Here is a 16,256-nt window from a genome sequence, read left to right on the forward strand (position 1 = left end):
AGAAAAGATGACAACAAAAATAACAGATAACAAAAACACATACTCTAATTCTTCTACTGCAGAGACACACTTCTGTTCTACCTAAGGAAAATGGTACACAAATAAAACTGAAGTAACTACACAGTTCTGTGCTGAACTAGGGAGCAACAACAAATCAGTGTAAAACCTATGAGCTTCCATGTTAACAGCACTGCATCTGTCAAAGCTTAAGGCAAGGGTTGGCCATCAGGATTCATGAAAGCAGAATTGGAGGGGAAGATATAAGAAGGCATCTTCCAGGCCTGTAATTTCATAGTTTATACATTAGCTACTTTACAGAGAAGACGTTAAGACCTTGCCTCCTCTTCCTCACAACAATCAGCAAACAAGACTATTTGTCCACAAGAAGTTTTAAACTACGCTGTACTTAAATCTTGTGATAAATATTCTGAATTGGTTACCTTTTAAACCTGGAAATCTGTATTTTCAGGTTTGAGATTTCTCCCCCACACCACTTCAGGCACTCCATAGTTCTGTGGCTGGTGGCCATAACTATTGCGTCCTAAACTCAGAATTCCAACTCTGCTGCACTAGTACTTGTCAACAAGAAACAACAAAACAATCTTAAGCATCAACCCAAAAGCTGTTAAAATTGGAAGATAATCCAGTTTATTAGTACTAGGACTATATTTTGCTAGTGTATTTTAAAATACAGAACCTCAACCACACTAGTTAACTAAATATTTATTTTCAAACTAGCTAGCACAAGACCCAGTTAAAGTGCTCGAGAATTCCTGGTTGAAGTGAATTTGTCCAAAAGGGACATTTGAAAATGGTTTACAGCTTGGTCAGACGGACAGACATACCGTATCACTTGCAACTGATTAAGGGCAATCATGCAACTTTAGGAAGCAAGAACAGTAAGTCGTCCCCCCCCACCTACCACATCCCCCCATAGTATACCCCATCACAAGACTTTTTATGAAAGCTCAGAATAATTTAGCACAGATATTTTCATACCTGCAAACTTTCCTCATACGTGATATTTGAACCAGCTACTCTACTGCTGTAGCCTAAATATTCCAGAAAACAGCAAGTAAAACTATCTGCCAAAAGACTGATTCTTCTCTATTACCTAAATACCATTAAGACAACAAAACCCGTATTTCTTTCCTATGTTTCCTTCTGGTTGAGTGAACTTGAGCTTTCAACTGTTTTACCACTCTGTCTTTGTTATTCTGCAACTTCTCAGATATGTCCTGAAAACCAGACATGGCACAACACTGTAGCCATGTCAGATCAAGGCAGCAAATACCTTTTTCAGTATTATGTGTGATTATAAAAATCACATAAAAGATGAGAATAGTTCTAGATTTTTTTATTCATATATGCAACTTCCCTAAGCTGCTTTCAGTAGTGCCAATTAAGTCACAGATGTTGAAAGATTTGTAAAATATGTAGCTACCTCCTTCTCCCGTAAGGGAGTTCGCTTTCTTATTTTTACTCATTTGCATTACCAACCAGTGACTACCGCCCTTTCCACCTGTGACTGCAGAAACTAGTGGCTTCCTACTGTAAACCACAGCAATAGGTCAAGGAAAGAGGAGAGGAGAAAAACCCCACAGGTGCTCTCTTAATAAACTAGCCTGGAACATATTTTAGATGTCACCATCTACAACTACCCACTGTTAGAGACTGTTAACTAAGCTTTTGTTTCATCGCCAACTTCCCTCGTAAGTAGCTACAGTCTTCAGCACCATTAAAAGCTCATATGATCATAGAAGCAATTCTGAACTGCAAAATAAAAATGCATGTAAAGTGAATTAATACTGCTGTCAAGGGAGCAGCATCTGTGGAGCTCTGTGGCATAATCAGGCTCAGGATCACTCTCAGCTTTTTCATTTTTCTTTGTGGGGAGCAGACTTTACTGGAGAGAGGAAGGGAGAGACAGAAGTATGCATGGACTACACATTTTGAGGAAGGGTTTTCCCTTAAGGAAAATAAATCCAAGCGACTGGGGAAGAGTTGGTGTGTAAAGTGCAGCTAAAAGGGACCTTCAAGGGACATGGTCCATATAGCAAACGGAATATACAACCAGAACAGCCACAACAAGACCTGGCAGCAGCAGACAGAATGAAAAAAATAACACAAAGGTTACTCAAACAGTATTCCCATTTTATTTATTACAAGTTGAAATTTGTACATTTTGCTACTAAAGCACAGATTTCCAGAGTCCTCTTAAGTTGTATTCACAGTGACATATTGAACAGACTCCAACAAGCAAGAAGACTAAAACAAATATCAGTTAAGAGGTTTCTTTAAATTAAGCAATTTAGGACAAATTTGCATGTTTTAACCATTTCTCCTATTCTGTATACCAAATTGGTTTTATGCTGACTTGCCATTTAGTTTGGAAGCCCACATTTACATGAAGCTGTCGTCTTTTCCCAAGCAGACGTCATCCAGAAGATCCTCCATTTAGCATAAATAAAAGCATTGCACCTTTTTGGGGTGGGGGGAGAGCACCTTTTAGAGCTTGCATGCCATCAAACAGAACATCTTCCTGAAAGCTGTAACTGGAAGTTAGGAGGACAAGAGCAGCCTCTACCTTACAGACACAGTAAACTTTAGACAATTGAGGTTTTTTGCTAAACACCAGATTCCTATAATGGGTAAGTACAGCTGTTAAAAGCCTTCATAGAATTCCTAGTTACTTTTCCTGCTACTATGCTTCTGCACCGACTTGTACCTCTGCTTGATCCAACTCACTATAGCTTTGTGTTTTATATCCTCCTCCAACATCTGGATTCCCTCTGTCTCAGCCATGTTTCTGGCCCAGTTTCCTTCAAATCTGTATTAGCACATCTTTCAAAAGACTTAATAAACCCAACACACTTCTGCAGGGCAGATTACATAATCCTGTAACTAATCAAAACACTAGAAATAAAAAAATTAAAAGAAAAAAAATACACCTGCATGGTGAAAATGAAACTGAGCCATCATGCTCTTACTCCCTTCCTTCCCCCACACATATACAGCAATCAGGAATAGCAAGTAGTACATCATCCATTTAGCTCATTGGTATTTTCCTGCTGGAAGGATCTTCATCACTTGTCTGGTAAAGCACCTAGGAATACTTTTGACAGTTAAAAAAAATTAAGTTTATTTTACACACATTAACATGATCATAAACCAAAGGCTACCCTCTCCATCTCCCCAATACAGATAACCTCCATAGCAGGCTTGTCATTTTTTGCTTTATAATGGAGTCATTTTATTGTATGCAAGAAGCCTCAGGCATTTTGTACAGCCCATTACTCTTTGCTGCCCACATTCAGATGGCTAATCTGCTATCAGCCAGAAGCTTGACAGACAAAAGAAAAAGGCAGGAAAACAGCACATGCTGTTACACATGCGCACACACACTTCAGCTACAAAATGTTTCTACAGTAGACCCAAGAACCAACAAGACACACATTTGATTGCAGTCCTACTTAATGCTTCTGTGGCTGAAGGAAGACGCATGAGTTCTTTAAAGGTAGATAGGCTAGGGAGACCTTTTTTTTTTTAAAAAAAAACCCAACAGTTTAATTAGGATGCCTATTAAGATACATTAAGGCAGAAACTTGGAAGGTTTTACTCAGTAAGTGAGCATCTTGGAACTTGAAAAGTCACAAATATCTTCCTACTGTGAGGATTTGCTATACAAAACCTTAAAAACACTTAAAAAGTATGGCAAAAGTTGGAAAGATTAAATAAGGGCTTAATATAAGCAATTGTAAACTATTAGAACAACACATTTGGCAAGTTTTCAATTTTAACACTGTTTTCTTACCTGCTCAGAAAAGAGCTCAGATTTCTTCAAAATGTGGTATATTCTTTTGTACATCCCAAACTATTGTGACACCATACACAAGCAAAAACAATTGCAGTGAAATGATTTGCATATGATGTTGCAAAACAAGGAGCTTTTTAATTTATTTTTTTTAAAAAAGCTTGGGGTAATTCAATGGAGAAGGCTTGCAACTTCATACCAAAATAGAGAAAATGCCCGTATTTGCTGGAGTTCTAAACTACCTTACATACTGTGTTTCTGAAGGAAAACATCTCAGCAGATTCACAGGCAGTACCAGCAAAGATATTTTTTTAAGCATCAAATCTACAGGCAACAATTTGTCTCAAACACTTTGTAAGAATTTTCTGTGAGGATCGCAAACCTCTGTTGTGTATCATGATTTTATTCAACTAAGTCTATTTGTATCCCTTGCAGCTGGAAAGCTAAAATTGTCCCTCTTGTGTGAACTGCCTTAGCTCACAGAAACAGAAAGTCTGCCACTAGTTTAAGTCATTCACATACCAAGGTACAAAACCTGGCTCATTCTTTTAAGAAGTCCCTCTCCATCATGTAACCAACACATCAGCGATGCAGGCTGATCCCTGAAAGCGTGATTAATCATGTGGCAAAATACAGAGAACTATGGCACGTTACACTGCATTATGTGTCACTAGAAATACTTCCCTTTTCCTATGCTACAACTACCAATTCAATTTTGCTTCTCATTTCTGCTTAAGTTACTATTCCATTTCCATGCAGAAAGTCTCCCACAATTTTGACTGCAATATAGATTCTATCTTACTTCCACTATTTGTTGTAAAACATATTTGGTGTTTCAGGAATACAGTATGTCAGTCAATTCAAAACCTGCAAAAAGTACAAGGTAAGCCTTACCATGAAGAGCAGAAGTTGTAAGAATAGTCTTTTCCATAGAGTTAGTCTCTGTGGTTTTAGTATCATTACAATGCTTTTACGAATGACATGTTTACCTTGTGTTACTACATGGAGCATTCAAGCCAGCCTAACAGATTAAATTATTGGCTATAATAACTATACCTATGTATGTCTAGAAAAACAAATTCTTATTGCTTTTCTAGACATACATAAATAAATTACATACATAATAAATTCATTTATTAGAACAAGTTGTCCAACAATCTGCTCCTAAAGCTTAAAGTTGGCATGAACAGTGTTTTCTTGTTGCCTCTGAGTCACAGAAATTCTAAAATTCTCCATGAGTCTTGTCCTGCAGGACAAGTACTTCTCTCCTTCTGTGACCATGTGCAGCACCATCCCTGGCAGTACTCTGCAACCTTATCTTTCTCTTCCACACGTACAAGGTAAGAGGGGAAAAAATTACTACATTTGCATATGTAATTATGGTGTAGCTCAGCAGTGAGCAAAAAATTACTGGAAGTTGAGAACAGATATGCCCGATGACCACACCTTAGTTTTTCAAATGAAAACGCTTTGCAAGGAAGGGGAAGGGACAGCAGCAGGGAAGGAAGCCAGTCATTACAGCTCCAAATCTGCTTCAAAGTCCTTATTCATCACCTCATGCTCTTTGCAGGGCCAACTGTACCTAGGTCCTTCCTGTGAACAATAACATAAGAATGAATCCAGAAGTACGCGACTAGTTGTATTTCGCTTGAATTTATCAAATAGCTGTACCAGGAACACTAGTTAAAAAAGAAAAGGCTACAGAAAGACAAACAAAACAGGACGGAAAACTAAAAGAGGTTATAGATTCTGAATAGAACCTCCTTTCCAGTTTCACATGATTTACAGTAGATAGCATACAGAAGCGTAAGAGAAATAATAAAATGGACTAGAAGGTGGAAAAAAGGAAAATCTGATGCATACCTGAAAAGACACAAGGCAGAAATTCCTCAAGGCACTGAGAAAAACTGTTTAAAAACAAGTGTATTTAGTCAAAAAGGAACAACTCAATGCCCAAAAACGTAAGGGAGATAAAAATTATGTTAGGCTGGGGGAGGGAGGAGGTGTCAGGAAAACAAACAAAAACCCCAACCTGCTTCCTTAGGCCAAATCTACAGTTAAGCAAAAAGCAACCCAATCCCTGTAATTATGGCATTACTTTTTTTTTCTTTAGTTAGAACTTTTTCAAATGGAATAGATTTCCCCAGGCTTTTTTCAATCGTGCCACATTTGTGATGTTTTCTAATTTCATTTTGCTTTCTCCCATATACACTCTGTGGACAGATGTCTCTACAAAATGGAACAGAAAACTGCCCTCAGTGTCTGTCAGTTGTCTCTCAGACAGAATTTGAAAAGGGATGTTTGCTGAAATAACAAAAACATTACATATCACAATAACTGAAGATGTTCCCAAGCGTCACTAGTCCAAGTAGCACGTGATCCTAATGAGGACGGGCATGCTCGTTCATAGGTAAAAACACTCTCTCTACCACATCAAACTCTTTTAACCCCTTTATTTCAAGTGCCATCCACAAAAATTACTCTCAGGATCATGGTGAAATGCCAGGTTTATAATCCATTTATCTCCAGCGCTCTTACCAACTCCTCCAATGTTCCTGATCTACCACTTGACTTGTGAGAAGCTAAAAAACACAAGAGCTTACAGAACGACAGCAGGTATCTGCATCAAATCTAAAAACATACTTAGAAGTACATAATGCTATGTAGTTAGTTAGATAGTTAAGGAAGAATTGTTTCTTCTCCTTCTGATACACTCCAATATCATACAGGGTTCTTAGCATTTAAAAAAGTAATTTCACATGTCCTTTCACTTAAGGACTGCTACTTGTACTTACAGATCCTAATTGGATAGGATGGAATGTCTTCTCAGCACGGGATAGAATTTCTCCTTTTTACTCTCTCTCCTCAGTCATAATTGAGCCCCCTAACACATCCGGAAGAATACACTCATTAGACACGTTCATTTGCTTTACATAGTTCTCCAAAAATAGGATAGATGGAACAGATCGAAGGTAACGAGGGAGATGCTACCAAACAGAAATGAAACATTTGCAGGGGAAGCAACAAAGGATGCCAGTTTTCAGGTTTTAACCTTTGGGCGACAGCAGTTGTTAACCAAACTACTTTGCAACAACAGGGGTAAAGTCCTCACATCAAGGAGACTGTGACAGCTGGGAATGACAGCTGAAAAGGAGAGAACTGAAACAGGCTGCTTTCAAACAGTACTGACTTCTCAAAGATGAGAAAGCGTATTTTTAGTTAACTTCTGTTGCTCTGAAAAAGCATATTAAAAGAAGAGATACAGTTACATACAGTAATGGCATCAGACACAAGCACAGAGCCAGGCAAAGCAGAAGAGCCTCCTTTCTTCCCTATCTGGGGTTCCTTTGGGGACAAATGCACAAATCTGAAGAACCCTGGTTAATATGTTCAGCACTACTCAACTGAAACATTTGAATCACTGCCTTGCTGCTCCACACAAAGATACAAACTTAACAAGTTTCTTCTTTCTGCTCTACCACCACCTATCATCCTAACATGCGAATGTAAGCTGTCAGGTACTTACACAAGGAACCAGATGTATAGGCCCAGATACAGGAAGACAAGACTCAGAACATATATTTTTACTGCCTGAAAGGTGCTTACATACTGTGGTGATGGGGGTAGTATTTTTCTCAGCAGTACTGAAATAGATTTATAAAGCTATGCTGCATTTAACTGTAGTCAGTATTTTATCCATCAAGTCTCACTCTTCTTGACTGGGCTTCCCATTTTCCTTGACTGTCACACAGGAATACTACTTATCTATGCAAGAAACAGACAAAAAAATTAGTAAATAAACTAACTGCAGCTCAACACAAAAGGAAAACTAAAAATAACCCCAGTCTTTAAGAGGAGGGCAAGCAAAGATTAAAAAGTAGCAACTGTGAATGTTTTTTAAAAATATCAAGCTTCTGTTACTCTTTCCAATAACTTAAAAATAAGACACTAGGAAATAGCCAGAAGAGCAAGGCAAGACTGCCAAATACCCATGCATTTAATAATTTGCTCAAGAAATAGACTCAATCAGAATATCACAGGCAATGGCTCAGCGAGAGGATTGAGAAAACTTCCCAACATAACATGGATGCAGAAAGCAGTACAAAAAAACCACACACGCAAACCCCCCTATAGAATCCCCCAACAATTCCAATGTTTCAAGTCATAACCCAGTCAACTGAGGTCAAAAGTATTTCCCACTGTGATCATCTTATGCAGCCAAGCAGGGACCAGATTCATTGCTCCCTGGAAGGCCACCAAGGTGCATCAGAAATAAGGTATGAGACCTTCGGTCAGAAGCAGATTGATCCCTTCCCTGTTTTGTTCTCCCCTCTTCCCACACAGGCTCTTTGCCTTGTCCATACACCCCCGCCCATTCATTCATACATCCCTCTTCTCTCCACCGTGTATTTGTGGGTTTGGGTTTTTTTTTTTATTATTAAAGATTTCAAACAGCATTTCCCTTCAAGAAGAAAGAGTCCCTGTCATAACTGATCTATCGCACTGTCTTATAACTAGAGGTAACCACACATCTTCAGTAACAAAGACACCAAACTTCTCTCCACAGCCACCTTGACTCATGCTGCCCAGGCTACCCCAGCAGGAGCAGCACCCACAGCCACTTCCCACATGGCTTCGCCTTAGCGGCAGCAGCTCCCCATGACAAACGGTAGCAGTGGTAAAACCTAGATTTAGCATATGTTTGTCCCAGTCAAATAAACTTAACAGGCCTGACATTTATTTACTAATTTCTGGGATATTTTTGTTTTAAGGAAGACTTAAACTTTTTTTATTTACCTAGCAATCATTTTCAAATATTAGAAATACCAGCCACATGCTGAGACTCTTTAGTCATTACTGCCCCAATAAAACCAATACCTGATTACACCGTATCTGCCCAGATGTTAACCTTTAAGAAAACAGTCTTCTAAACACCCCACAAATGAGGGTAGGGATGTTGACATTAACAGTATAGGTCTTAAGCCAATTCCCTCCTCTTGTGATTTACTTTTGTCTATCTACACATCACTGAACTTAAGATCTGGGAATACAAAAACACCAGAAGACAAAATTCTGCTTCTCCAGAACATCATTACATCAACACTGACTACAGAGACAGGAAGTGTCTGTGCCAGTGTCAGTGAAGATACTATCTTAATATAATCTTAAAATTACTAGAGAAAATTGAGTTTTGCATATTGCCACTTGTTTGCTGAAAGTACAGGTATTTCAAGACAATAAATATGGAAGAGCTTAAATATTTAAACTGAAAGGAATAGCAACTGCTAAATAATAAATCTGTTCTTTCTCTTTAAGGCTCTAGATCAAACTGAACACAAGGGTAGTCCCAAGGATTAAAAATGGATTGAGACTCAGTCTTGCTATGGACTTCCTGTGTGACCTTGGGTAAGTCACTTGAGAATTTAGTTCTCAAAAATAACAGGCCTATTATAGCTGCCAGAATGAAGCACCAAAGTTTCTGAGATCACGGAATCAAGCCCAGTCCTGCCTACTTGCCCATAATGGAGAAGATCCTACCTGGTGCGCCCTTTTGAAAAATATAGATAAGTATGATCAGTACTTCAAGAATATTGATATCAAGCACTTGAAACTTTATCTGGAACTCTACTTTGAAAGTTGGTATGAAAACCTACGTAAAACCAGAATTATTTCTGTTAGTCAAGCTCAGGCTCATGCTTTTGTGCATTTGTGTGAAACCTATCATGAGTAGAATCTTTATGATCTCTAGTGATGCAGTATGTACTGTTAAATACTGGATTTACAGTCAACAAAGCACACCGTATTTTAATCAGCTTGCAATATCAATTAGTTAGAGTTTTTTAAATGACTACAAACAGCTAATGAGTTGAAAGCAATGAGCTTATATTTTTGGTAAATAATGACTGAACGTACAAGTAGGAATTCTTAAGAGCCATTTGGCTAGATCCTGTAGTTACAGCAGTTTCCCTGCAGTAGAGAGCAGTTGCTCAAAAATCAGTTTAAAAATATAAAACCAACTTCTGTGAAGCTTGGGTTGTGAGTTTTTGCTTGTTTGTTTTTTAGCATAGTAATAGTGTCTCATGCATGTTAAAAATGTCTGTCATTCCTTGCTGGCATTTTAAACTGTTAAAACAGATGTTTTCACATGAAGAAAAGCACTGCATTGATATTTTGACTTTAAATTATCCCAGTCTCCACCCCACCCCCCCAAAAAAAAAAATTCTGTAAGAAATGAAACGTTAATACCATCACCCGAGTCCCAGTGGGGAAGGAGGCAGAGGATGGCTGTTGAACCCCTTCGCCCTGCACGGCTGACAAAGGAGCTCACTTACAGAGAGCAAGGGCCTAACTGACTAGTAACTAACCTAGTTACTAACTGACAGTAACAACGACATTAACTGGATGTGTAATAAAGCCAAAAGTCCACAGAAAGACTCAATGGGGAAGGATATCTAACAGAAAATGTTCAACAGAAAATTTGGGCTGAGTTCACAGAATTCAAATCCTCAGACTTATAACTAAAAAATTTAATCCGAATTACTTCTATGATAGGGAAGCCCATGTCTGAGCGAAGGTTTCATCTACTTGCTACTTTTCATCAACTGTTTCAACAGCATGTTTACCAGAGTCCTATGAGCAAGGAAAACTGTTTCAGGCAATGAATTACCTTAAAAAACCCTGCCTCAGGTAGCTAATTATCTTAAAACACCCTGTTTCACAACTGTTTAAATAACTAGCATTGATTACTGAAAGAAAAATTAATAGATAATGACATTTTAAAGAGTATTCCCATTATATTTCAGTAGTAACATTAAAACAGAAGTATTACTTGTTTATATGAGAGAAGATTTCCCTGGACTCAAACAGTTAAGTCAGTTGTCCATGTAGACCTGTTCACTGTGCCTGGAATTTTAACTCCAGCTACATTCCTCAATTCCCAAATTGCAAATTTAAATTAATTCTGGAGCGAAAACATGATACGTAGGGAAAAAAAAAGAAAAAAAAGGAGGGGGGCAAGAGAAGAAAGACATGACAAGGAATGTTGTATCCCGTGTGTCACTAACACCTGACATCCTGCCAGCAGTTAACACCTTGGAGCTAACAGAAATGCACCATGCTTTTGCCTTACTCTAAAGCATTTATGATCTTCTTACAGTCCTTAGCTTTGCAACAAAACTTTACATTAAATGATTATCTAATAAAATAAAAAGAAAGAAAATCCAACTGTAGAGTGATTGAAATAGCATTCTTAACAAGTCAATCTACATAACCTTTTAGTAATGAACTCCCTGTTACCAGAGGGTAAAAAAAAAAGAAAGCCTGCCTCATATCCTCTCCTCACATATACCTGACAGCACGCAGAATTTACTGTTTCATACATCTTCTTTTTACTGTTAAATATACATCTGAAAACCTGAAGGCATACTTAGGGTATTTTCTGAACATCAATATAAAAGGTTGATATCTTTTAAACCCTCTAGTAAGGGAAGTTTTAAATCGTTTGCTTGTTTTACTTGTCTCACAGCATTGCTGAAGAACAAGATGTCTTAGTTTTGCTGCTTAATAAGAATTAAGACAATCCTGTAACATAGAGAGATGCTAAGAAAGCAACTAATCGTGATCCTGCAAGCCAACTCAGAATACGAAAACCTTTGCTGATACTGAACCTATTTAAAGTCTACACAGGATTTGCAGAGTGTGGCAATGAAGATGACTGGCAAAAATCACATACCTCTTTTCTCTTCCACATTTCTCTATCAAAAGAGAGGGAGAAGGGAAAAAGGTAAAAAGCAGGTGAGACTCCTAACTAGCACTGTGCTTCTGCTTTAATCAGAATGGTGCCATCATCCCAACACTTTGTTAACTCCTTTGCTGTAGCAGACGTTTCCGTGTACTGGCCAGAAGTAAGGACAATGACACAGGATAGTTTTCTTCAGGTATGAAGTGCCAGTTTTTCTTTTAAGTGGAGGCTTTAATGGCAGCGCCAATCAGCTCTTTTGCTGATCTCCTGTAGGGGCCAATAAACAAGATAGAAAAGGAACCAGCTCTAGAGTTAAGAAGATAAGACCGTCTTTCCAGCTACAGCTAATGCATCAGGATGGCAGCTATAAGTTCTGGCTCCCAAACACAGAGGAAGAAAAAAAAAAAAGGAAACAAAAGTTTACAGTACAAGAATAGCTGTGTTAAGTTTATCAACAGATAAAGAGAAAGAAAGTTAACAGTATTATGACTCAATGCCATAGCCCAGTATTACTAACTGGCATAGTGGATGTCAAGTGCAATCTCTCTCTAATAACCTCATATTCTATGGGAAAGCTGGCGAAAAAGGCAACTGGAACAGCATAAAATTGATTTAGTGTATACTATGAACAAGCCAGTTGCTGAAGCACCTCCTGTATGCTGATCTCTCATTAACAGAAGATACTCACCTATGAGAATAAAGCGCATTTAGAGATTTAGAGGAAAAAAAAAATCTCGTATTTATTTTAAAGGTTAAAGGGTTAACATTTTTCTAGCCATTTTCTTTAGTAAACATTTGCAAGTCAAACAAACTCACTGCTGAGAAATGTCTATTATCCAGAATCTATTATCTAACTGATCCTGATGCTTCAATGCACAATGACTTAAGTTGGTTTTAATTCCTCAAAAAACGGAACCAAAACCTGCCTAAAACAAGACATACTACAGTCTACATTGCAGAACTAGTTGCTAAAGACTCAGAGGCTTTTTATAATAAAACGGGTGCAGCAATGAAGTCCAAAAGTGATGAAGATGAAAGATACCTGGAATGATACCACATCTTATACACCTTTTGTTTTCTGTGAGTGATCTATGCTGCAGACAAAACGTTTTGTGCTAAACAGCCTCAAATCTGGTTTTCTAATATTAAGCACAAAGGAAAAACACTGACAGCAAGCATGGTAAATAAATCCCTCCCTTGAGAGCGAAAGCAGCAGACAGGAGGGGGCTGACATGCATGCAGGAGAAAACTAAACACCATCTTTTTTCTACCTGCACAAGTTGCCATTTGCTGCAGCGATCAAGAATCTCTTTTTCCCGTTGATTTCAAAAGCTAGGTTTTCAGAAAATTTATCTCTCAAGTCATCTGTTGATATGCTCTAAGAGTATGATAGTGGTATCACTGGATCTTTAAGAGGAAAATTCATTTTCTTTCCTGTTCAGGTAAACATGTTTACAGCTCCTGCACAGACGCTGGGTGGTTCAGACTCACATGTCACACACATGTCGTCAGCAGCAAGAAAAGCCCCTTTCTCTGATCATCAACATTTTTAATCAGGTAGAGAGAAAAGCACTTTCCAAACTTACCTTTAGCACAGCCAAATCAAGAGCTAAATATAAATATTGACACTAGGACAAGGAATTAATAACACGAGCGTGCAAACAAAAATACTTTCTAGAAAACGCAGACAGAAAAAATAAGAAACCCCTCCTAAGTTCAAAGCAATCAAATCAACTCGTTATCCCCTGGAAAGGCCGTTATTTGTCACCACGGTCCGCCCCAAACAGTCAGGATTAGAGAGGAGAAGCACCGATCGTGACTCTGATCTATTTCGGAGACCGTTCACTACGTATGAAAACATCTCGGATCGCAGGCGAAAGCCTTCCTATCTGTGACCCTGCACAGGAAATGCCACATAAAACCTAAAACTGCCAAGGAAGGTTACAAAATCTCCTGCTTTACATCCTATTGCGAAGAGTCGCTACGAGGACCGAACTACTTCTCCATTTTCCAGAAAATAAGTGCAGAGTGGGTGTTACGAGCGTTTATTCCCCCCGCCGTGTACCTTCCAAACGCATCTTAAAGTAACACACGTACCGAAGGGGGGGGAACAACAAACCAAGCCCACAACAGCCCTTAAGTCCGAAACGTAAATGTAATTCCTTATATAGACTGCAGCAGTTGGTCACACACGCACGGAGAGCGGACCGGGGGCCCCCGGCCAAACCGTTACCACCCATTATTATACAAACAGGTACCTCCGAAGCCAGAGGGAAGGGAAGAAACTTCGCCGCCCGCCCCCGCCGCCCGGGAGCAGCCCTCTCTGCCCCACCGCCCCGCCGGGACCCGGGGCGGGGAGGCAGCGCGGCCGCGGGGCGCCGCCGGCGGGGACCGACTCTCGGCGGGGAGGCGGCGGCAGGAGCTGCGAGCGGGCGGCGGGGCCGCCGGCCCCCTCCCTCCGGCCCGGGGCGGCCGCGCCGCGCTGCCCCCGCGCGAATCGCTGCGGCGACGGTGCCTCCCCCGCCGCCGGCAGCCGCGCTCCCCCGGTGTGCCCCCCCCCTCCCCGTGACGGCTGGCGTCCCCCCACCGCCGCCCCCCGAAAGGCGAACGCCAGCCCGCCCCGCGGCGCCGGCCGGGAGCGAGGAGCCGGCCCGCTCCCGGGAGAACGAGGGGGAACTCCGGCGGGCGGCAGCGAGGCGCTCCCGGGCGGGCGGCGGGGCGATCCCGCCCGCGGGGCCGGGGCCACAGACACACACACGCACAGGGACACACGGCGAGGCGGGCGGGGAGGCCCCGCTCCGCCGGGGCGCGCAGGTAACAAGTTTCGGAGTTGGGGCGGCCGAGGCCGGCCAGGCGGCGGACGCTCCCCCGGCGCTCCCCGCGGGGCTCGGCGTCCCCGCCCGGGCCGGAGGGCGGCGGCGCGGCCGGGGGCCCCCCGAGCCCGCTCCCCGCAGCGGCGGCGGGGCGGTCGCGGGGCGTGTGGGGGAAGGCAGCGTGTAACGGTCCCGGACAGGCGGCGGAGTGCGGAGGCACCGCTAGGCGGAGGAGGGAGGCAGGCGGCGAGGCGAGGGAGGCACCAGGTAGCGGATATAACGGTGCGGAGGGAGCCGGGCTCCCGGCGAGGAGCGGCGGGGGAATTACTTTCGCGCCCGCCCGACCTCCCCCCGCCGCGCTCGGGACGGCTCTGCCCGGCCCCCGCCCCGGCCCCGCCGCCGCCCCAGCGCGGCCGGGCCGCTGCCCCGCCGGCTGACTGACCGTTATTGCGCCTCGGGTTCGCCTGCTTCCTGCGCTTACACCTGGGGCCATCCGCCATGATCCTCTCGCTTGTGTCTAAATGCTCCAGTCACCTCCTCCCCCGCCCTCCCCCCTCCCTCCCCTCCCCTCCCCCCCGGACCTGGTTTACGACACTGGGTGGTTTTACTTTTACATCACCTTCCTACACCTAGTGCTCGGCCGGAACCTTGTTGCCAGGGGAGACGGGCGCTTTACGGCAGGACGTTTGAACGGCGGCGGGGGAAAAGTTGCGGCCGCAGGTACCGGCGGCGGCGGCCGCGGCCGGGGGGGCCTGCCGGGGCGGCTGTGGCGCCGCTCGGGGACCCCTGGCCCGCCTTGGGGGTGCGTCTCCTCAGCCCTCCGCTGCCGGCGGCCGGGGGGGGAAGAGATCCCCGCGGGCCGGGGGGGGCCTGGGCGGGCCGAGCGGGGCGGGAGCCCCGGGGAGGGGTAGGGGGGACGGACGGACGGACAGGCGGGTGGTGGGCGCCGGCCCCCGGGGCGGTGGCGGAGGGGGATCCCTGCCGTCGGCGCGGCCCGCGGGGGAGTTCCGCCCGCCTTGAGGGAGCGACCCGCCTCCCGCCCCGCTGCCAGGTGCCTCCCGCCCCGCGGCCTGCTCGGCGCAAGCCACCGGCAGCCGCCCCAGGTACCGCGGTACCGAGCCTGGCCCGGCCCCGCTTCCCCTCGCCCCTGCGCCGGGCACCTGCCTCCGGCGTTAGAGCAGCGGCGGGGCTGTCACCGCCGCCGCGTCCCCTCTTCCCCCGGCTCTGCAGGCTGACCCCGCCGCGGGCTCCCTCACCGTCAGCCGGCCGGGGCGGGCAGCGCGGCGGCGTCAGCACGGGCCGATGACCGTCGTGACGGTAATCTTGCGTTACAGGTCGGACCGAGAAACACACGGCTGGAGGAGAGCGATGCTGTTCCTACCGCATGGGAAACGGGTCGTTCTTGGGCTTTCCTTAACCGTACTTCCTGCTTTTACGAAGAGGAGAAGAGGTATAAAATTCTGTGCCTTGAAAAATAAAAAGGGAAGGGAGCCATTTTTCACGGATAATTAATAAACAACCTCGTTTGGTCTTAATAAACGTATTTAATGTATTAAAAATTAAAACATTACCATCAAACACTGTTTATTTACTCTTGTTTTTCACTTCAGGCAATAAAGTAATTTAGTAAGTCTCCATTTGTTTCTAGTCTTTCTTACTTGCTTCTTTTATTTTTTCTTATCCTGAGATGATTCTGTAGAATTTATAGTTATGTGCTTCTGGGGAATTCTTTCATCCAAACAAACTAAGTTTCAGTGAAAGTGTTTCTGTTAATGGGATACTTTTAATAAGTAATTGATACACTACAGAATTTGAGGCCTTTTATCTGTGTTGTGTCCATGTGCTATATGTTCACACGCTGTAACGCATCACCTCGTCTCATGGAAGC

The 16,256-nt window shown here is 43.2% G+C and overlaps 1 protein-coding gene and 1 long non-coding RNA gene across 5 annotated transcripts in view; one reads left to right on the top strand and one right to left on the bottom strand.

Annotated features, from left to right (window-relative positions):
• ZEB1 (zinc finger E-box binding homeobox 1) overlaps window positions 1–14,912 on the bottom strand; it is a 124,232-nt gene extending 109,320 nt beyond the window's left edge. For 3 of the 4 annotated variants that reach the window (XM_074900032.1, XM_074900030.1, XM_074900029.1), the window contains exon 1: window positions 14,811–14,912. In XM_074900032.1, the coding sequence (XP_074756133.1) occupies window positions 14,811–14,868 (58 nt within the window). In that variant the 5' untranslated portion in view covers window positions 14,869–14,912. The remainder of the gene's footprint in view (window positions 1–14,810) is intronic. The other variant, XM_074900031.1, reaches the window with a different exon arrangement.
• On the top strand, window positions 14,186–16,001 carry LOC141957869 (uncharacterized). Its single transcript, XR_012633190.1, has 3 exons — window positions 14,186–14,369; window positions 15,002–15,088; window positions 15,703–16,001. It is a non-coding gene; the product is annotated as an uncharacterized LOC141957869 (long non-coding RNA).
• The last annotated feature ends 255 nt before the right edge of the window (window positions 16,002–16,256 follow it).

This window comes from Athene noctua, chromosome 2 (assembly GCF_965140245.1).
Source record: "Athene noctua chromosome 2, bAthNoc1.hap1.1, whole genome shotgun sequence".
Lineage (NCBI taxonomy): Eukaryota > Metazoa > Chordata > Aves > Strigiformes > Strigidae > Athene > Athene noctua.